Source organism: Gasterosteus aculeatus, chromosome 9 (assembly GCF_964276395.1).
Source record: "Gasterosteus aculeatus chromosome 9, fGasAcu3.hap1.1, whole genome shotgun sequence".
Classification (NCBI taxonomy): domain Eukaryota; kingdom Metazoa; phylum Chordata; class Actinopteri; order Perciformes; family Gasterosteidae; genus Gasterosteus; species Gasterosteus aculeatus.
This window is the reverse complement of record NC_135696.1, coordinates 5,830,999-5,853,191: the sequence shown is the minus strand read 5'-3', so window position 1 is coordinate 5,853,191 and position 22,193 is coordinate 5,830,999. Positions and strand designations below refer to the sequence as shown.

At 42.2% G+C, this 22,193-nt stretch overlaps 1 protein-coding gene across 2 annotated transcripts; it reads left to right on the top strand.

The window, feature by feature from the left end:
* The first annotated feature begins 725 nt into the window (after positions 1–725).
* Positions 726–21,467, top strand: LOC120825788 (uncharacterized). Of its 2 annotated transcripts, XM_078080271.1 has the most exons (5): positions 751–857; positions 17,605–17,668; positions 17,798–17,877; positions 18,291–18,617; positions 19,782–21,467. In XM_078080271.1, exons 3-5 carry the CDS (start codon positions 17,802–17,804, stop codon positions 20,177–20,179), a joined length of 801 nt encoding a protein of 266 aa, XP_077936397.1. In that variant the 5' UTR covers positions 751–857; positions 17,605–17,668; positions 17,798–17,801; the 3' UTR covers positions 20,180–21,467. The 2 variants fall into 2 exon arrangements, with proteins under 2 accessions (XP_040043547.2, XP_077936397.1); XM_040187613.2 differs by lacking the exon at positions 17,605–17,668 and having other exon boundaries at positions 726–857.
* Positions 21,468–22,193: the final 726 nt, after the last annotated feature.

Below are 22,193 nucleotides of genomic sequence, written 5' to 3'. Positions count from 1 at the left end.
AAAGGGAATGTTGAGAGTTAACTATTATTCATTTTGATGCAGAATATGTTGTGTGCTATACAGATGATTTGGAATACAAACCTTTGTCTTTACTATATTTGCCTCTCTCTGGACCACCACCACGCTGTGGCTCTGCAGGGAATTCAATTTTTATTTCTCAGTGCTCAAAGCGTTTTTTTTTTTTGTCTAAATTAGGACTAAAGTTTGGTGTAATTAGGCAAATCCGAGTGATTTATCTGGAGTTCTTGTCTGTTTCAGCAGAGTTTCCTAATCCTTTGGACTCCTTAAAACAAAATGATCAAAAAATATTTGAGATTGGACATTATCATATATATATATATATATATTTAAAGGAGGACTATGCAACGTCATACAGCATTAATAAAACATCACCCTGAAACCTGCCCGACAATTTAAAAGAAGTCTTTGGACCCAATCAAAGTCAAGTAAAAACCTAAATGTTTATTTTTTAACTGTTCTAAAGGAGTTAGGCTGAACGGTACATTATCTCAGTGCATAAAAAGAACGATGCTGTGTCCAACCTGCAGCAGACGTTTGGGTTTTAACAGCCAAACTCAATTATAAAGACCATAGCTGACAAGCTCAGTGAGTACAAAAGCATATGGGAAACAGGACGTTTTCATTAGACATAGAGGAAGGAAGGAAAAGAAACTGAAGTTAAGTGAAGGCATCACAGAGACAATAGCTTTCACTACAGGAAGTGACTCAGCAGTCGGCAGCATGCATGCTTTGGTGCAGATGTGAGTGGAGGAGCGGTGATAGTGGGACATAACAAACAGCCCAGGACGACATTGCAAATAGATGATTCAACAGCCAACGGAGGGAAAAGGCAAGAGGTAAGAGACAAATTGCTTCTGTAATTAGCAAGCTGGTGTGAGAGCAGCAGATAAACCCTAAGGATAGAAGTATATTTCAATATAATGCTGTGTCCAGTTTTGTGTCCAGCAGTAGTCCTTCTCGGCACACACAGAATCCATGAGAGGATGAAGGTTATAGACCTGATTTCTATTAAACAGCAGGAACTGGTCACAATCGGATGACTTCAACTCAGTATGTGTAGCTGACAACTAGGTGTTTTATTTTGTCTCAAGCTCTATGGTTTAAAACAACAGTTCAGTTCAACAATCAATAAGATATTTACTGTTGGAACCCTTTATTCCACCCTGAAGCCGTATAGAGAATTTTCTTAACTCGATTAAAATGAACTTTGTGTTGAGTTTGTTTTGGCCCAAATGGCAATGGAGCTACTCCCTTGAAACTAAAGTTAAAATAGCGCGCTTGTACAAAATGGTCTTTTCCAGCAAGGCACACTTTCCAGCTTTATACAATAATAATTCTAAAGTCCTATTTGGTCCAAAACAATTTATCTGAAGGGTAACCAACCGGAGAAGTTCCGTGAAAGACGATCCCTGAGCTTCCCTCTGGCAAAATGTCACCTTTCTTTACACAATGAATGCAACGTCGCTTCCAAGCGCCTTGGTGTGGAAACAGGAAGCGGTGTTGTAAACTTGGAATGTGACATTTACCTGAACTTTAATTGTAGCTACCCTGCTCTCCCTCTTCTCAAACGTAAACATGATATTTCCTCGTTCAAAGGGTCAGGAGATAACAGAGCATTTAAAGCTTGAACAATCACTCACACGGTTCAGTTTTATACATCTATTATGATTTCTAGTGATACGAATGATTCCCTCTGACATGCGTATTAAATCCAGATGTGTGTTCTGAAATACCCCCTTTATCCACAGAATGTAATGCACAATCGAATAAGAGTCAGAAATATGAGGTATGAACACAACGTGCACTTTGGTATCACAATTTAAGTTAAAATGGTGAATTTACAGGTAAACAGCCAGGTTCCTGAATCCGATATTCACTTTCCTTTCTGCAAATTTTTGCAGTTTTCATGTTGAGCCAGTACATATACCATGTATGCTTTACATTACATGTCGTTTAGCTGACGCTTTTATCCAAAGCGACTTACAATAAGTGTATTTCAACCATAGGGATACAAAGACAGAAGAGCGACAAACAAGAAAGAGCAATTTCATCAAATAAGCCGATTTACAACTCGCTATAGATATGAGCCATTATAAGTACAATTTAAGTGCTACAATTTCTTTTGTGTTTTTTAGTCAAGGTAGAGTCTGAAGAGGTGTGTCTTTATTTTGCAGCAGAAGATGTAAAGACGCTCAGTGTCTTTTGAGACATTTTTAAAACGAATATGTTAATTATCATAGTGTATTGAAAAAAACAAAAGGGGGTAAACAAGGCTCCCTCTTATACAGGACCATTAAACGTCCTTAATTTACAGGTCCTTCATACACCTGCAGAGAGTAGAGAACGTACTCTCTACCATAGTTTTCATTATTCAAACTGCAAAAACCATGATAGACATATATGTGAGGGCAAGAAATTATTTTCGTGGGAGACCACCGGGTATGTGCCCACCATCCGGTATGCAATATGTTAAAAAAATTGTAATAAAGACATTAGAAAAGAAACCGCTTTTGATTTTTATTAAGAACTATGATTAATGGTCTTGGTTTAAGCAGATTAAAATGTTTGATATTTGACTTAAATAGCTAAAAGAATTCAGTTATGATATATAATATTTGGAGCAATAACTAAAAATTAAAACTGATTGGAAAATGAAGAATTATGTCAAGGTCTTCTCGGTCTTTGGTGTGTTGTTTCCTTTGTTAGCTTCTTGTTTTGCTGATGAAATACATAAGCACCGCCGTGTGCACATTTTCTGGACTTTATTGCATATTATATTTTTTAATTTGTTGGACTTGTGTTTGGAGTATTTAGTATAAGTTGATATTGTAGCCAAGACTCACAATATTCTTGTTGGAAGTTGGTCCGGCTCGGTTCAAAACACAAATGGGAGATACTTGAGTGCAACAATTTTCCCAATAAAACGGTACACGAGTCAGTAACCTAATGGTCTTCCTGCCTCTGTTTTTTTCCAAGTACATCTTTACCGTCTTTGTAGTTCTTAAAACATCCCTCCTGCCCGCTGCTGTGGCTTTCAGAGAAAAAGGTAAAAGTTTGTAGCGAAAGCACTACATTTACATTCAGACACGCTTTGATGTTTCAACTGTTAATATAAAGAGTTCATATCCCTCCGGCATTTGTCAGGGTGTTAAAGTAATTCCCTTCCAAGGATGTGAGGTTTCCTTTTTGGATGTGAGAATTACAATTGGAAACCATCAACCCTCTTTTCCACAGTAAGAACAATGGAGTCTGGCCGTGCACGTGTGTGTGTGTGTGTGTGTGTGTGTGTGTGTTGTGCTTAGGGTTATTTTTTCCCTTCTCTCTGTTAACATGCACATCCTTCACACTTCACACATCCTTCACACCCATCCCCAAGGAGAACACCCCTCTCATCTACAACACCAGACAACAGCTTAAAACCCGCGGGAGCATATTATTGATATGTGTCTCTGTGTTGTCGCACAGATAAAAATGGGAAGATAACGGGGGGCACTTCTCACACTGAGGATATTATCGCCGGTCGCGCGGTCAGACAGGTGAGGGAGCTCTGATAGAAGCCATTTCAATCTGCCGACTAACAGCTCATTTTATGCACTCCAACAAATGGACAGGGCTGTTATTTATGAAGGATCGCGTGCCTTTAAAGGGACACAAGTGGAGGATTTGACCGGCGCTCAGTCAGAAGCAGTCCTCTGCTGGATGATATGTACACACACCTTTGTGTGGCTCTTTGGCTGATAAATGCTGAGCTTGTTAAAGTATGCCGCATACTATATATTGTCAAGAAGTATTATTTTCACCAGTTAAAAATAAAACAGCTTCTGCCGTTCAGTGTTTTCTCCCCTGTGAATTCTAACAAATATCCAGACGTGCACATGGAGACTTCCCACTTCCCCCCTCCGATCCCGTCCTCTTTCACACACCTAACTTCTTTTTAGTTATTTTTATGCACGCAGGTTCCTCACACACTTATGTTCACTGTCGACCCCCCCCCCCCTCTCGTCACTGCCAGATTAAGGTCCCCACAGCACCCCGTAAACAAAAGCATAAATCACTTGCGCTTCTCCTCAACTGCCTGGCTGAAATTCATGGTTCCCAGTCACACTAAATCACAGTGGGTGAGTGCCCAGGGGAGGCTAGAAGGGCTAATACACACCGCCCATGAATACCGTCAGCATCAAGGCCAGTCATATGCGTCTAAATATAGTCAATTCAGAGATGGATGGGCCCAAGCTGCAAAGCCAGGGGGGATATGAGAACACCAGGCTGCAGGGGGTTTAAAAATTGTCAAACAGTCCTTAGAAAGTGGACAGGACAGCCCCCTTGACGGAGTGAAAAGGCCCTGCACCCCTATGTAGATACAAATTGCTCATTATGCGCTAAAAGGATTATGAAACCGATTCTTGGTTTTGGGTGATTTATGCACCTATAGACCTATAAATATTTAGTACAATTTTGGCTAATAGATTCCCTTACATTTCACTGACTTTAAATGTGGATATATTTTGGTAGAAAGAACTAAAATCATGGGAACAGAAAAAGCTGCACACAGGGTTGTGTCTGGAGATGGAACAGCACGGGACATTTAGAGGCGGCGTGAAGAAGGATGGCACCCTGTTGGTCGACACAAACACAGTCCATCAGCCTTACAATACAATAAAGGTTAAAAGAAATGTGTGCTTGCTTGTGAAGGTCTTTCCACACCAGAATTTGATGGGTTACCGTACATTTTGATTAGTGGATGTTGATCAGCGGCTCTTTCATCTAACCTTATCATTAGGAGGAGATTTTAGTTTTCCACTATGACAATGCTATGATGTCATTCTGAGATGAGCCTCTCTCCGTCATCCAGGATTCATTGAACCGTAGTTACATACGTAACTTTTGTTCTATTTCATCCTTACTGACCGCCAGAGGCAGTGCTTCACACTGGATGACTTGTATCAACAGTCACGAGGATTACAAGTAACCACCTCCTATTGCTCAGGCAGAGGAATTGGGCCAAAGAACCATCCCCAGTGGATGAGGGGGTGGCAACGTTCACTCTGAAGTGTTTTGTGAATATGCTCGGTGTGCACGTATACCCTTCATAGGCGTATCTCTCAGGACTGCCCATGATGTGAAGACACTCCTGGTAGAACGCCTTGTATGTCCAGCCAATGGCCTCTGAAACCAAGTAGGATGGACCCTGCTTTGAGAGGGCACAGCCGTCCTTAGTCCCCTTCTCACTCAGAAGGCTGCCCAGGTACTGATTCAGGCTCTTGTCAACTCACGCCTGGACTACTGCAACTCGCTCCTGGCTGGTCTCCCTGCTACCGCCATTTGACCTCTGCAGCTCATCCAGAATGCAGCAGCTCGACTGGTCTTTAACCTTCCGAAATTATCCCACACTACTCCACTCCTCCGCTCTCTTCACTGGCTACCGGTGGCTGCCCGCATCCAGTTCAAAACATTGGTGCTCACGTACCATGCTGTGAATGGATCGGGTCCAGCTTACATCCAGGACATGGTGAAACCCTACATCCCGACCCGCACTCTCCGCTCTGCATCTGCAAAACTGATCGTCCCTCCGTCACTGAGAGCAAAACACTCGACTAGATCACAACTCTTTGCTGTCCTTGCTCCGAAATGGTGGAACGAGCTCTCTAAAGACACCAGGACCGCACAGAGCCTTCACATCTACCGCCGCAAACTAAAGACACACCTCTTCAGACTCTACCTCGACTAAAAATTAGCACTTAAATTGTACTTATAACGCCACTCATCTATAGCAAATTGTAAATTGGCTTATTTGAGGAAATTGCACTTTCTTGTTTCTTGTTCTTCTGAGTCTGTACCCTATGGTTGAATGCACTTATTGTAAGTCGCTTTGGATAAAAGCATCAGCTAAATGACATGTAATGTAATCTCTGGATGCAGTTGGGTTATTACCTGAAGGCTGGTCATGCAAATTGCCAAAGTAAGAAGGCACCGGAATAAGGGCAATCAGTTCCGCAAATATGTCGCCCCCCCCCGATATTGTCTTCAAAACACAGCAGAGGTGTTGTCCAACCGGACAAACACCTTCTTTCCCTACCAGTATAGTGGGAAATGTTTTAGCGCTAGCTATTAAACATTAGCAGGCCCCTGTGGTCCAGAGTCCTGTTCTACAACACTGCGCCTCACTTCCGGAGGCAGGCATCTGTTGTGACAGGCGAATAACACGGGGGGTCCGTATGTTGTGATACTGCTATTGCCCTAAGACTTGCCCCCTGTAAAAAAGATCTGAAAAGTGCAAATCTAACATTTCAGGAATCAGGAAATATTTATTGTCAAAATATGTCATACATACAAGGAATTTGACTTGGCAGTTGGTGCGTGACACTAGACAGTGTAACAATAGACAAGACAGCAGTGCACATGTAATGTAATGTAATAAAATAAAATGCAAAACTCTAATGATTTGAATCTGAAAATATAAAATCTGCAATCGAAAAAAAGACAATGCTGCGAATATCAAAAAATATACAGTATATACAGTATGTGTAGATTGATTGATTATACAACTGAGTCAAAACTATATTCAACCCTAAAATACTTTTTATCGAATTATTTTTATTTTGAATACATTATTGTTCAATGTTCAACAACAAAACTTGAACTTTCAGGTTTCAAATGATCGAAACTTTTGACCAGGATTTGGCTCCATAGGCGTGGCTTCTCTCCATAGCTTGTCTCCGTAAAGACTGTTATCATTTCCGCTATCCACCATGGAAATAAACACTACTTCTGTCGTTGCGGAAATTAAACAAACGTCGGACACCAACTGACTTACAGGCGTTCGGTCTCAGCTGTGCGTCTGTCTTCGGTGAGCAGCGGTTTCATAAAGCAGGACGACTCCTTTCGCTTTTTTCGCATCCTTGAGTCGTATTGTAGTTTTTATGATGCAAATAGGACGTGGGCTCACCTTGACCGATTCAAGGTTGTCCTGGTGTGGGTTATTTCCTGTCTTATTTTGTAGTTTTCTGCCTCTTGTCTCCCTGGGTAACTTCACTTCCTGCCTTGTCCTGTCATCCCCTGTGATTGTCTGATTGTTTCCACCTGTGTCCAATCACCTGCACCTCCCTAGTGTATTTAAGCCATGTGTGTGACTTGTGGCGTCATTATTCATTGTCGAACCCGATAAGTTCCCCGTCCGTTAGCACCGGCGGACATCTGTCCACCCCTATTATTAAATGAAGAATAATTTCTCAGTCACACATTGGTGACCCATGAGGGAAATGAATTTCAGGGAGTTAGCGGTTGCCTAAGTGTTAATCACACAGGGGGTCATCTTTTTCACGGAAGCAGTGCGAGCCGCATTTAACTTCCATCATAAAACACCTTTAGAAACGGGAATCTAATCTGGGAGTGGAGCCAAAACGAAGGATATATTTAGGCCAAGTAATGCAATGCAGAAACCAGCAACTGCAAAGTGCAAGCAAACAGAAGAGGCTGATCCTCTGCGTTTGCAAACATTGGCAAGTTTGAGCACGGCTCTGCATTCACTAAGAAGGTAGGCCAGCCACCCTGTATGCTCTGAGCCAGATTAGCTTTCTGATTCGGAGGAAACATGCCTCTGATCTCCGCAGAGCTGGTTTCTCAGTGATAAACTCTCCCTCAGACGTAGATTTGTCCCGCATCAAAGCTGCTGACAACACCACCGGGATTCGGTGAAGCATGGGATGAGTCGCCAAATATAGCACCTCACCAATTTACACTCCAAACAAAAGATAACAAAGGTTCCTGAGATTGTTGTTGAGATTAGAGAGAATCATGACTCAGGTACGATAAATCTGATTATACAGGACTAATGTTGGCCAGAGAAATAGCCTCAATCAAATTAATCCGTCAATCCCTCGCAAGAGCAGTGACAATGCAGATGGAGCTAACAATAGCAATAACAGGTGTAAGATACCTCAAACTGCTTATTAAACTGTACATTACGACACAGAATTATGTACTCATTTTAAAGACGCCATGCACAAATTGTTTATCTGACGTCATTTGCTCCTTCCACACTTTACATTGTGGCGCCGATGTTGTCACAGCTCATTTGCTTCTGGAATGCAGCGTTCTGATTCCGGACATGAGACGTCACAGGCTTTCAACCAACTCAAACGTATTCATACGCGTCGTCATCAGAAGCAAGTCGAGTCGCACAAGGTTGGTGGGTGTACAGGTTGGCAAAACATGACTGACCCAACTAAGTAACAAACCTTATTATCATAGTTAACAGAGACGCTTCTTTCAACCCAATAACGCACAAAATTGGCAAATTACACCCAATTCATTTGTAATGGAAACCGTCTTGTCGTCACTTACACGTCGCAGGCCGATTCTAAAGGGACAATGAAGCGGAAGGTCGCCAGGCGTCGGTATTTCACAAGATAAAGGTGGCTTCCTTTCAAGTTGTCTTCAAATAGTCTCGAGTGACATCACTTAAGCCAATTAATCCGATTATCACAGCGGCCACCTGAGCCCAAGACCTATAAAAAGACTTTTGTGTGAAAAACATGTCATGATGATTTTCTCTCCAGTCTAAAACCCCTCAGCAACAGCAGGCAGCTGCACTACAATCAAGATTATTCAATAGCATCTTTTTGGAAGGCTGGAACAGCGTGCAGATTACACTGAGACCGATGCATCATGAGGCCACAGATGGCGAAGCACAATTCCCCTTAATGTCTCGATGTTCATGTAGTATAGCTTCAGCTCTCTCAAACCACGTTAGAGGCATTTTGGCTCCAGTCCAGTGTAACTTCATGTAAATCAATATAATGACAATATCTAAAAGCAATGCAGAGCCCGTTAATATATGTTAAAGAATGACCTTTAAAATCACAGGATCCCAGAGGGTGGTCCTGTTGTCTGCATTTGTGGCTCAAAAACGTGTCATTGAACTGATGGGCCATGTGGATTTTCCCACTGAGACGAGATATGATGTCAATGCATTGCTTGTTAAAGTGCCGTGTCAAGAGAGGAGGGCTGTGGAACTCACCACCAATCAGCAATTAACCTTTGCTGTCTGCTCTACATTTTCTCTGCGAGCCTGTCACTTGTCAGCACCCTTACATTTCTTTAGCTCCTTTTCGTTGAAAAGGTCATTTATGGCTGCCAGGAATTAAAGCAATGGCACAATAAATCATTTATGGCATCACCGCTTCTTTCCAGTCTGCATGGGGAAAAAAACCTGCTTTTAAATCAGCGCTCCCAAAAGTTTTTTGCCTCACAGACCAGTTTCATGTCAGAGAATATTCGCAGACCGGTCTTGAAGGTGTGGCGGATAAACACAGCAAAATAACGGGCCGGCGAGGTGGCGGAGAGCATAGGAACTGAGTGGACCATTTTGTGATGCTTGGGAAGTCCGGTACGGGTCCGTGGGCCATTTGGTCGCAATTTTACTCTAAACTTGTTAGTCACAGGGTTTGACATTGTTAAAAGTATGTGCAAAACTAAACAAATGTCAACTGATGATTTAATTTAGGACTGCAAACAACATCTAGTTTTCCACCGACTTCATTTTTTCAACCATCAGATGTTTGTAGATGCAAAACGCTGTGTCACACAAATGACAAAAGCCTCATGTTTGGTCACGAAAAGTCTCCAGCTGACAATCGTTTCTTTGCTCTTTGTGTCATCATAACGGGCTGAGTCAGTCTCCAGATAAAACTTAATAAACTTAAAATGAGCGCTGCGTGTGATTTGCCCCCCGTACAAAACGTCCATCAAATCCTGAAGGACAGCTTGTCCATTTCCTGCAAACTCTCATTCTGCCCTCCGACAAACCTTCCAAGAGACATTAGCTGTGTGATGGCATTCTTTATGGGTGGAGATTGGGTCTGGCTGGCGTGTTTATGAGTGCAGCGAAGCTTCCAGATCAGCTCATAAATGTGATTCATGCTTGTGTGTGATTGAGATCTGTAGGGGCTCAAACAAAGGGCAAAGCGAGAGAGAGCGAGAGACATTGAGAGTCATGAAGAGGCTTTGGATGTGTGTGTGTGCAGAGCAGGGAGAGGTTTGGAGTTTTGTAGAGAGACATCACATAATCTATATAATGTATATAGTGAATTATACGAGGTTTGTGGATGTTAGATGTTGAGTATCTTATGTTCAGTGGAGTTTTGAATGATTGTCTCCACAACACTTCGGTGTTTCTCCATCCTACAGTTCACACATTTCTCAGCAGACAGTAGCTCCGGCAAAGCTTTGCTGAGGATCGCACAGATGTTCGTTCGGGTTGAAATGTTTGTTCGCTGCTTCGTTTAGTCTCAAATGTGCGAATGTGTGATTTTCCAGGATACACAACTCCAAACATCAGCACTGCATTTTGTATTCATTTATTTACTTCTTTTCTGCGTTTGGTCGCGGTCTGGACTTTAATGGGACATTTATGAACGGCATGAATTGGTTTCGGTAACTGCCATTATTTTCAAAGCAGCCATAGTTGCATGTACCGTCTACAAAAGCACAGGTGTAAATGATCACATTAACAAGGGCTCCATTCCGTCCCGACAACCCAGTGTTGTGAGCGTGCACAATACCTGGAAATGACTCACCTGTGGAATGCAGCTGTATTTAGCTGTATTATTCCAAGCTATGCTTTTCCTGCTTTGCTTGGCTCGAGCTGAAGACAAGAACTGCTCTGCTTGCATTTTAAATGCATTAGTTTTGCATTCGATAATCTGTGGTCGCAAGCACTTTGTCTGTGATTTCTTGTTTACTAGTGTTGAAAGAAAAGGCTTTAAAAGGCAGAGTGGTATTAGAAAGATTCACCTCAACATGTCGCAGAAATAAAAAGCAAATTCAGAGCTTGTGATAATTATTACCGGCCAATGGATGTTCCATCCCTGGTGTTATCTCAAAGATGCAAACATGCTACATGTTGGAATCTCATATTTCCACCATGCTGGGATATTTTACAATGAAATAACAGTGAGCCCAGTAAGACTGTACTTAGTCAAGCCAGGCTTTAGAACCCCTTCCTCTTATTAACAGATATGAATGTCTGTCAGTCATCTTCTAGACCACTTAACCCATGCAAACACCCTACAGGAGCTACTGGGCGGTTTCAAACTCAGGACCTTCTTGCTGTGAGGCGACAGTGCTAACCACTGCTCCACCGTTCCACCTTACCGTCCAAATGCAAATAAAATAAAAGCATGAATCTGGGAGCGTATTTTGATACTTGATTAGAAAATCAATATCGAATCAAATAATGCACTACACTGAATCATGCTCATGGTGAAAATCCGAGGTTTGATTCCGAGGCATGTCAATATAATATAGTAGAATGGACCTTCAGAGTATTTCATTTCAAAGCAAAGGATCAAGTTGTTCCATCACCTATGTTTGTTTGTATTAGTATACATGAGGCAGAGTAATCCAGGTTTGTCACAGCTTGCATGAACTCACTGTGACAGGAACGAGAGAGCCGTGCGCTCTCCCAGCGGCGGCCCTGCAGAGACGCACTGAGCCACTGCAGCGGCTGTGTGATAAAATTGGCTCGATTTTATTTAAGTGGCGAGTCACTTGCTGCACTCGCGAGCAGCCACTTCCAACAAAGTGACTCGCTGCGTTTTTCGCTGAAAACTACCGTCTTTAGAATTCAGGGCATCGCTTCTCTTCTCCTGTTGCCCTCTCACTTAGGGCCCTCGCGGGAGGGAAGGGTGGCATTGATTGCATCCTGCCATTTTTGTGATGTCACCGCTAATGGCTGCATTAGCGTGCCGCCGATGGCTCCGACGAAGCAGTAAAAGTTATGAGGGAGGGCGCGTAGAGAGGCTGAAAGGTGAGGGTACCATGTGGGGCAATGCTGGCTTTCCTCTGTTTACACACACTGGAGCTTTGACAGGAAAGACTAAGCAATGCACAAAGATTGAGTTGGAGGAAACCCAAAGACACGAACATGACCCAAAAAAAACACTGCGCTTGTCTGACATCACAAAGCATCACCAATGTTCTTATGATTCATTGTCCTGTCGTCTGGTCCGAAGCCCCCATGAATCCTGTTCTATACGCGTCCATCCTACTCTATACACACCATATACTTATGGCGAGATATTATTACTTTTTTAATCAAGTTTTTTAACTCTTAGTTTTCCGGTATTAACAAACAAAACAGGTTTTGGCAAACTGACCAAAATCCCTGTTCATTAGTAAGAGAAACTTTTTACAGTTCACCCAGATAAGAAATCTTGGAATGTCTTAAAAGGAGGAATACGTTACCTGGAGTAGCAGGGAGTGTGTGTTATAGTTAAACTATGTCACCTGATGACCTTTACAAGGCAAAGGTTTCCAACGCAGTTCAAACACTGAGAAACTGAAACCGTTTTGTTCAAACATTAAACAGAATTTGAAAGTAATACAAAGTCATGTGCCCTGATTGTAAATACATTCTTTTTTGTCCATTTTGGGAATTTCCTTTTACTCAGAATCCAGGAAACTACTGGATGTGCTCACCCTTTGCATGTAACTTTACATCAATAGAGTAGAGATTTTGTTAATATTTGTATGAGTTAATAAACAATGTCTCTGAGGTTCTGGTATATAAATAGTTGTTAACCATATCTGTAGAGTGACAGCGAGATCCTCCTTGTGGCAGTGGCAAGTGGGTGGCAACTTTGTGACAGGCAGCGGCAATCGCCAGTAAATCAGTCGGCGTCACGACGGCACGCTGGGTGGGAGGAGCCAATTTTTCCCAGAAACAACTGTTATTTGTACGACAGGTCAGCTGCTGTAAATATTTAATTTTATTTAATTTTATTTAATTTTATTTGAGACACGTGAGCCCCCGTCTTCTTATTACAGAGGCTAATTTTAGGTTTGGACCGGCGGGTTCCGTGTAGGGGGTGGGGCTCTCAAGTTTGATGCCACCCACTTGCCACTGCCACAAGGAGGATCTCGGCCTTACTGTATCTGTAGCCCTTTTTCCATCCTTAAATCGCATTAAAAAAGCAGTTTAGAAATAGAAGAAATTCAAGAAAACCAATTGCTCCTAATAGTATTTTCATCCGCCTGAGCTGTTTTTTGCTTTTGTTGCAAAAAAATTGATGGCTTTGAAAAATACAAAGAATTGAAAAGTAAATTCTGACGTAGCGACGGCCGTCACATTTAACTTCTGCGGTCGGCAACTTTCTTTGCATATTCTTAAAACATGCGAACGCTTGTCTCAAAGAAATGTTCACATTGGCTTGACTATTCAATGGAAACATGACTTTTGGTGTATCTTAATAAAACAAAACATTTTAAACCTAAACTAGATTCTTGATGTGCATCACGTTGTTGAGCTGTACTGAACAAACCTCAAAATGTTTATGCCAACATCAGTTGAGTCACTAAGAATGAATAAAGAAAAATTTTAATTGGAAACTTGCAGCTCCATTAGACATTAGGAAAGATCAGATAAATAGTTTTTTGATTTGACACTGAAGGGAATTTGACATTTCACAGACATTGAGGGAGGAATTCATCCAACAACATTTTCAGTAAAAGAAAATGTGACCCTTCCACCCAAAGCGACTCAAACACAATTCGAAGAACTTGAGGCTGAGGCTGAACAGCTTTAGCGGTTTACCAGACCTGCTTCGAAACGTGTTAAAGCATAAAAGTCATCGTTTTGGATTAACCGTTCTCCACAGCAATTAGGTACCGGATAAAAACATGACATGATGTGTAACTAAGTCGCAACGCCGCTGTCACGTAGGGCCGGAAAAGCCGTGTGACTTTGACACCACGGTTTGCCCTGTGGTGCGATGTCGGATGTGTGCGTGGGCGTAAGCACACACAGCCAAAGACGGATGACAGACCGGGCATCAGTAGCATCAAACAGTATTAGTAACACCAGTGAGCCAGTTCCAGAGCGGTGATGCATGCTCCCACACACTGACATTATTAGGACACTTAATGGAATGGAGTCACCATTTATGTTGTGACTGTGTGTTACACTTGCTTCTGCAAATTGACCAGATGTCGACCAGAGACATAAATGTGGGAGTTGTACGTGTCCCCACATTAATATGTTGTTCTCCTGTTGTGCACAGATTATTCTTCTATGAATTACGTAATTTCCCCTTGTCTTTCATAAAAAATGCCATAAAAGGATGTATTAATAAGAATTTTCAAATTCTCAGTTACATTTTTTGCCACCATCAGGCCGGATTATGTTGTCCCCCCCCCAGTTCTGCTTATTTTATTGAGTAGCAACAACATGCATTTTGTGTTTAATAACTAAGCGGCAACGGCCCCACAGGAAACTAGATAAAACGCATGTAGATGCCCGATAGCAAAAAGTAAGAAGTACATTTTAAAGGGCTCCAATTTGAAAAATGTGACAGAATGTATAACATGCTGCACTTTCAATGAGCACACATTCTTCAATAGGTTTCAATGGGTACATTATTTTACTCCACAACGGTGGGAAATCATTGAACAGGACATTTATTAAATGCTCTTGCAAGCATGGAGCAGAGTTAAAACACATACAAGTCATGATTCAAGGCTACACAAAGGATTCTTCCTTTGGCTTTGATTTATGTAGTCTTAGTGCCCCTTCTTTACGGGGAGGGGTTGCTGAACCAGCTTCCAATCGTCACTTACACATCACAGACAGAGGGAGAGAATTGTTGTCCATGATTGAAGGAGATGGAAAAGAACGGCTAGTTGACTTGATCGGCTCTACATTGGTCACCAGGGGAAAGATTGCATTGTCATTCATGATGACAAGATGGGAGAGAATACTTTGTTAGAAATACGCTTTGTAAAATTACTCCCTGGGATCCTGTCCTGATCCTGAATTGATTTGAACAATGTCCCGATTGAAGAGGTCACAGACCTTCTGTCCACTCACTCTGAACCTTATTTGATTTTTTCCAACAGCTACAAAGTGTATTGCTGAGTTACCATAGGAGCTGATGATGAACTTTCAAAATAACAATAACAACTCACAACTTTGCAGAAAGTGAGAGACTAGAGAGGACTACAGCGGTAGCATCGACTCAACAGGACCATATAACAGGCTATAGGATATTAGAAATAAATTAACAACCCAGTTCATAAAATTAATAAAAATGCATATAATGTACACCAGAATACAGCCATGATTCTGAAACTGTGTAATCAATAAAGTAATGACAATATTGTAAAACCACTGTAATTTTGCAACTGTAATAGGATAATACCAATGCAGTTATGATTGTATTTGATGTAATGTAATCAACTGGAATGCATGCATGTAATACTTGAACAACAACTGATATTGACTGAGTTACATTGAACTCACCAGAAGACCACTCCCACAGCTGTGGACACTAACTTTCACACCTCTAAACATTGTTATAAATACCTGTAGGAACCATTGTTCTCGAGTTCGCTGGTGGAGACAGCAGACGGGCACTGGGGGGTCAAAAGGACTGACCTGGGACTTGTTGGTTGCTGAGACCAGCGGCTCCTCAGCTGAGATGTTCTTTTTACCACAACACCTCTTTTATTAAATACATCTGATTTTAACCTTTTGATCTGCGATGACCTCTGTCCGTCCGGCGTTTCTTCCTTTTTGAATACAACAAGGCCTACAGTGGTGTTCAGAGTGATAAGGCACATACTTCTGATTTAATATTGTATTGCTATTGCAAGATCCACCTTGAGTATGTAGCAATGGGCTCATAAAAACAGCGGCCAGGGCAAAGGACAGGACTAAAGAACTCCAGTTTGTATTCTTTATCAACCACCACTGCAGCAGGCATGTGACACAGGGAGAGTCAGGTAGCTGAAACGCCAACCACTTTCTGTCTGTTCGCCCGCTTCATGCCGATGGAATGATACGGTTGTTTTAATACACTTAAGATGAGGACCAACGGTCAACATGTCTGATTGCTGTTTGTTGTGTAATTGCAAGTAGAAATATGTAGCGTAGCATGAAGAAGAAGTCTTAATATCATACAGAAAACATTTATCCAATATGTGCATATCGAATAAGTCTAGATAATGAGTCATTTTCATTCTTTTTTTTCTTTCTACACTTCTATAAAATGCAAGAAAACTGGATTGAGTCAATTGGAGCTATGGCACATAACTGCACAAAGGGTATGTGGAGCAGGAAGACTTGAAGATATTTGTGTTATACAAAGTACCTCCTCAGGCTGAGTCAATAACGACTGAAGAATTTAGATCCAGTCTTGGTTTCACACGAGCGCTTCAGGTGTCTGTGACTCCTGAGGAATGATTTATTCTGCTGTGGTCGATCGGCTGGCTCTTTTTAGTCTTGTTCGGGCACCGCTCAGCTTTGGTTAAAGATGTGAGTGTGCTAGCAGCGGCTAACTTAGCCTTGGGCATCAACTTTTTTGCTAGTTGCACTTGCTTTAAAAGAAATCTACAATACATTTATCCTCCATTATTTCATCATTGGAACCGACTAACAGGAACCAACGTTAATATGTTGTCATGGAGTTTGGCCTGTTCCTGTTTTATTTTGTATTTCCCTTTTCTTTTGTGTCCCTGAGTCAGTCATTATGTACGTATTATGTTATGTAATTAGGCCCTACTTGTCCTTTGTCTCATTGTCGGTTTGTCTCTAATTTCGAAGTTTAACCTGTGACCTTGACAGGGGTTCTCTAGTGTATCTCCTGTCCTTACGCCAGCGACTCTCCTTGCATCCGTGACGAATGTTTAGACGGAGGGAGGACATTAACATATGAGCGAAGGGATTACCTTGGTGCTCTGCATTGATCAAATTTGTCCTGTCATAAGTGTCCGCGTTCTCTTTGTCGGGCTCTGCACTGCTCCCTGCAGCTCCTCGTCTCCTAGTGCTTCATTATGTGAGTTACTTTGTGTCTGTCACACACCGGACAAGCAGCTCTCTAATTATCCCTCACACTGCAAGTGGCTTTGCAAATCGATGTGTAATATGGCTTTGTTTTTTAGCCATGGTACCATGTTCAGATAAAAAATATTCTTTTGATAAACACTATGAGTATATAATAGGATATTTGTGTTTGGACGTGAAAGCTGAATACTGTGTAAAGGTCACAAGTATAAGTCATTGTAATTCAGCTTTTGGGTCACTTACCTGTCCTTCTGTGTGTCTCGTGAAACAAATTTGACCATTGTTTATATGTGTCTGTGTGTGTGTGGCTGACACATATTTTCCTCTCTACTTGCGATAAAATGATGAATCAATTTGAAAAAAGTCACGACAACTCAAGTCCAGTCTTCAACTGCGTGAGAATCATAGATTAAAGACTTTTCCCAGTTGCTGCTGCCAGGGAGTTTCCCGATAGTCATAATGACCTCATGGGTCATCTATATGGACAACAAATTAAACAGAAGAGTGGCTGCAACACATCAAAGGCACTTCATACAAGTGTCAACTTGTTACAGTCTTCAGTTCTTTATGAATAGGCTTTCACTTTGCTCGCACGCGCGCACACCCACACACACACACACACACACCCACACATCTTATTTTTTCTTTTTTTCTAACCCTAACCCTCATGCACACACCCCCAACAGTGAAAACCCTTCCTGATATTGTAATGATTAACGTACTGAAGGGGGGTTTTCACGCAGAGAAGCGATTCACGGAGTCAGAGACTAGTTGCGGGCAGCTGAGGAGAAGCACTAACCTGCTGATGTGAGTTCTACTGAAAAGCAGGACATGACAATCATGCTGCCTTTACAAAAAGTCACGGCAGGGAATCCGGGAATTTGACCCGCCTGCAGATAGACTTCTGTTTTAATTTGTGTGTTCTTTACGTTGCAGTGAAATGCAAAAAGAGGTGACGATGCAGTACACATTGTTGCACACGCTTGTCTGGCTGCTACCAGCGTTCTCAACACAAGGTAAGCCTGAAACCATCATACACACACCTTTGCTCTACATGACCAGGGCGGTAACCCTTTATCCTTTTATCCACTGGGCTATACTATGTCTACATAAGCATATATGTATTTAGGTCCTAGTATTTTCAGTTACTGTGATCTTTGCACTGCTTTTATTTTTATTGTTGTCTATCATTATAAATTCCTTTACCTACTTACTTATTACTGCTGCTCTTGTTCTTTTTACCATGTGTCTTGTGTGCATTGTCCACTTTGCTGCCGCAATCCTGGGAATTTCCCCATTGTGGGACTAATATAGGAAAATCTTATCTTAAAATCTGCACTAATGTGATTGTGCCGTTTGCATTGCTGAAACGGCGAGAAGCGTCTGTTTCCCTCACGCCTCACCACGGTGTCTGAATACTTTTCAACAGAGTTGGTGAGCCTAAGCGTTAGTCCTGACATCACCGCAGAATGTGGCAAACCGGTGACCCTGACCTGCAACGCGTCATCCTCACAAAGGGAGCTGTCAATCAAACGCATGGAGTGGTTCCAGAACCGCACATCTGTCTGCTCCGTGAGCGAGGAGGGGGAAATCAGGAACCACGCACCCTCTACCAGGGATTCATACTGCCAGTATAAACACGGACAATTGTCCCTCACCTTTAAAAGCGCAAAGCCGCTGGACAGAGGAAGCTACGCGTGCAAACTGCAATCCAGCCGAGGAGCTCGACACAAAGTCACCAAGGTGGAGCTGCAAGGTCAGCGTCCGTCAAACTGTTATTTGTATGAAACTGAAACAAGAAGAATGGTTACTCTTTAGCTACTTCCTCAATTGCAGCGGTCACATTAGTATTCACATTCCCTAAATATGGGGGGAAAGTATTTACATTAAGTGTTACTTTAAGTTTACGTTGATTTATTTACTTAAACAAAGACCACTAACAACTTTTAGTGCATCATAAAAAGAGTGAAATGTGTTCCAGCTGCAGCAGTTGCGGTGTCATTGATTAACAGGTAACTTTACTATTTTATAGGCCATTATAATGCGGGTAGATGAAAGCGTTCTGATTGGTTGATAGTGAGTCACGTTATAGAGTTCACATTGACCCGAGCGTTCCGTATCACTGCGCACTCAAAGTAACAGGTCACATTTAGTTGACATTTAGCTAAAGGCAATCAGGCAATGTGAGCTTTTTGCAACCGGACGAGTAAGGTGGACGTCATGAGCGATGTGAATGAAGGGAACCCGATGCTGTTTACCTGCACGTACGGGGACTATTTTTTTCTCTAGACTACTGAAATGCGATACACAACGTTTGATGGCTACAACTATTTTGTGCTTGAAAGGCAGCTATTTATTTACTATTTATATTTTCGCTGGTAACCGTATTATAAAAGCAATAAGGTCCTTGAGGCAGTACTTTATCTATGTGACAGTTCGGGGTGTTGTTAGGCGCCGCGTCAGGCCTAACAACACCCCGAACTGTTACATTATTGGACGATAAAGTACAGCCTCTCGTACCTTATTGCTTTAATATCAACCAGCTGATGAGCTGTCAGGTTGTAAAACAGTGGATTAGTGGATTGTTGCGAAAGAGTCCTAAATTAATTACTTTAGAGGATGTTTCCAGATTCATTAATTATCTCAATACCTATAAAAACAAAGCCAGTTATAAAATAGATTTTTCAATCCAGCGTTTTTGTAAAATGTCTAAATGTAGCTTGTGTTCTACACATGTAGAACTGCAATTGCACTACAATCGAGTGAACGTGCTCCCCACCTCTGCTCCGCTGTGATCGGTATTGATCTCACCCTGATAATCGGTGCGGTGTTGAGCGTCTTAGATGGATTCACATCCCAAATGAAAACATTTATAGTTAAAAGTGCACCATTCAGGGTAATTTTATGGTCTTCCCCTCAGAGTGTTGCGGGAAGGCAGAAGGTGTTTGGACGAAGGACCGACTCACCTGCATCTTCAGAAACGTCTACCCGGACGGAGATGTCCACTGGTTCAACCCCTCTCGCAACCTCTCATACGGGTCTGTGAGGCGCTACACCTCCAAACAAGTGGATGAAGGGGGTTGGCTGACTATTCAAAGTGACCTAGACTTGGAAAATTTACCTGGGCCCAACAGCTGTTCCTTGATGAGCCCCACATCTGGTCGATACATTGCAAGCACTTTAGTACTGAAGCCGCAGTCCCGGTCCTTGGATGCAACACAGAAACAGACAGACCAGAGCGGGAGTGGAGTAGGATCGCATAGACCCATGTGGACTTTTTTGTTTTCTGCAGTCTTACTTGGTGCCACACTAAATTAATGGATTTGCTAGAGTACGTCCACGTAATGGAGTGTGTTTGGACATCGGGGGAAGCGATGGTTAACATCGATTTGTAGCTATGAGGTACTGAGATTTCTTTTTTCATTAAGTCAACCTGCATTGTCCAACGGCTTACTCTTCTTCCTTTTACCTCTTGATTGAAGTGAACCGGTATATTTATTTCGAGGCATTGAAATTTCTTTTGTCTTATCAGAGAATCACGATTGATATCAAACACACATTAATAACTGCAATGACTAATAATGACCGAGGAGTTCTGGCTACTTGTTCAATTTTTGCCTATAGATTTATTTCTGAGGGAGGACGATGAGAATGTCTGCTCACAGGTGCGTCCGCTGCGTGTCCTCGGGATGGTTATCTACGACTACCCTGGGGACGCCAGCTCTCTGCACCAACACATCGAAAGAAAGAGCTTTCCGTCTCCAACAGAATGGAGACATCAAAAGATGGGCTCCTCCCAGGAATTCCCCGCAAACACAGCGTGTGCCTTTGTGTGCAAAAGAATTGGACGCCTGGGCTCTCAGTGGAGCCATCGTGGATGGATGCTGCCCTCTGGTGAGCGAGCCGTTGTGAGAGTCGGATGTGACGGCGGCTGCAGAAACAACTATCTGTCAATAGGAGGCTTAAGCGGTCAGTGTCCCGGCGGCAGCAGGAACCTCGTTCCCGTCCGCCACCAGCTCTCTGTGCTGCCCGGCACCCTCTGCAAAGGACACATTTGAGAGCCTTTTCTACACCGAAGGACTCTTTGCTAATGTTGCCCCACAAGTGCATGTTCAACTTTTAGCTTTTGAATGACTTTGAGATCATCTCGACTATTGTAGTGCACCTGGGTTCCCAATAATGTCCACAAACACACATACATCTACACACCAGTGGGTGTTTGTGGAATAAATATCTTTCAGTTGCATAATCTTGAGGAATAATTGGTTTTGTAAGATGTTTTCTTTGACTAGTTACAGAATGAGGTATACTGTACAAGCATGTACAAATAAGCATGACAAAGTTAAAGCTATTTGCATTTCTTATCACAAGACTAAATGAGAATTTCACAAACTTGTCAAAGCGAGTGACGGTGACTGGGTTAGCCTTACAGGGAGCGGTCTGATTATCCATAAATTCAGCACTTATTTGTTTTTCCATTTTGTGATTCTCAAAGTGATTATACTAACTTAAAAGGTTTGGAGAAAGAAATGTACGTCATAACTGCTGTATTCTTTCACAATTGAGCATTTGATTAAAAATCAATAAAGCACATTTCCGAATGAAATTTGTAGAAGATCACTTGGTTTACAGTGCCCTTGTTTCTACATCACTTCGAACAAAAGGCTTCTGAAAAACGTATAAATGTAAATGACTGCCGTCGAAAGAGTGAAGCCTTCTAAAACATCAGTCCTTACAAGTAAAAGACAGCTGCAAGACATGGACATGCAGCTTCATCAGCATTCTTTAATGTCATACAACAGCTCTCTAGCATGACCTTCAGAGGGAAAAGTGCCCGTGTTTATATTTGTATTTTTCTTTTTAAACTTCTTTATGAAACTGAATGGGATTTAGGTAAAGTAACCACCTCCGGCCGCGTGCCATGTTGAATGAAATAATACGTGCGCGGTTTTAGAAAGAAGAAGAAAACTGTTATATTCCAGTGAAACCGTAAAACAACAAACGGCATCACTGTCTCCCTCTGTACTTGTATGATGCACTTATTGCCACAAGAGGGAACAAGTTACACACTCTCTGTCCTCCTCTGGACAAACAATGACTGCACGCTGCTTCCTGTGTTGACGCTGGCCAGCAGGGTCCAAAGGGGCCAAGTCACTGACGAGTGCACTCACAGATCCTTTTCACTGCGCAGGAAATACCTCTTAGCTTTAATGATGAGGGTTTGGCAGAGGAAACATTTTGCAGTAAAGCACACTGCCGGAATAACGCCTCTGCCAAAACGTTTGATGTTTGCATTTCTTGCCCCCTGCTTCACACATTCACGTTGGTGTCG

Bases quoted from the DNA above. Each gene is read 5' to 3' on its own strand.
- LOC120825788 (XM_040187613.2), top strand. From the start codon at position 823: ATGATTCAACAGCCAACGGAGGGAAAAGGCAAGAG. The intron at 17,878-18,290 runs GTAAGCCTGAAA...ACTTTTCAACAG, and splicing joins ACCAGCGTTCTCAACACAAG to AGTTGGTGAGCCTAAGCGTT. The intron at 18,618-19,781 runs GTCAGCGTCCGT...TCTTCCCCTCAG, and splicing joins CACCAAGGTGGAGCTGCAAG to AGTGTTGCGGGAAGGCAGAA.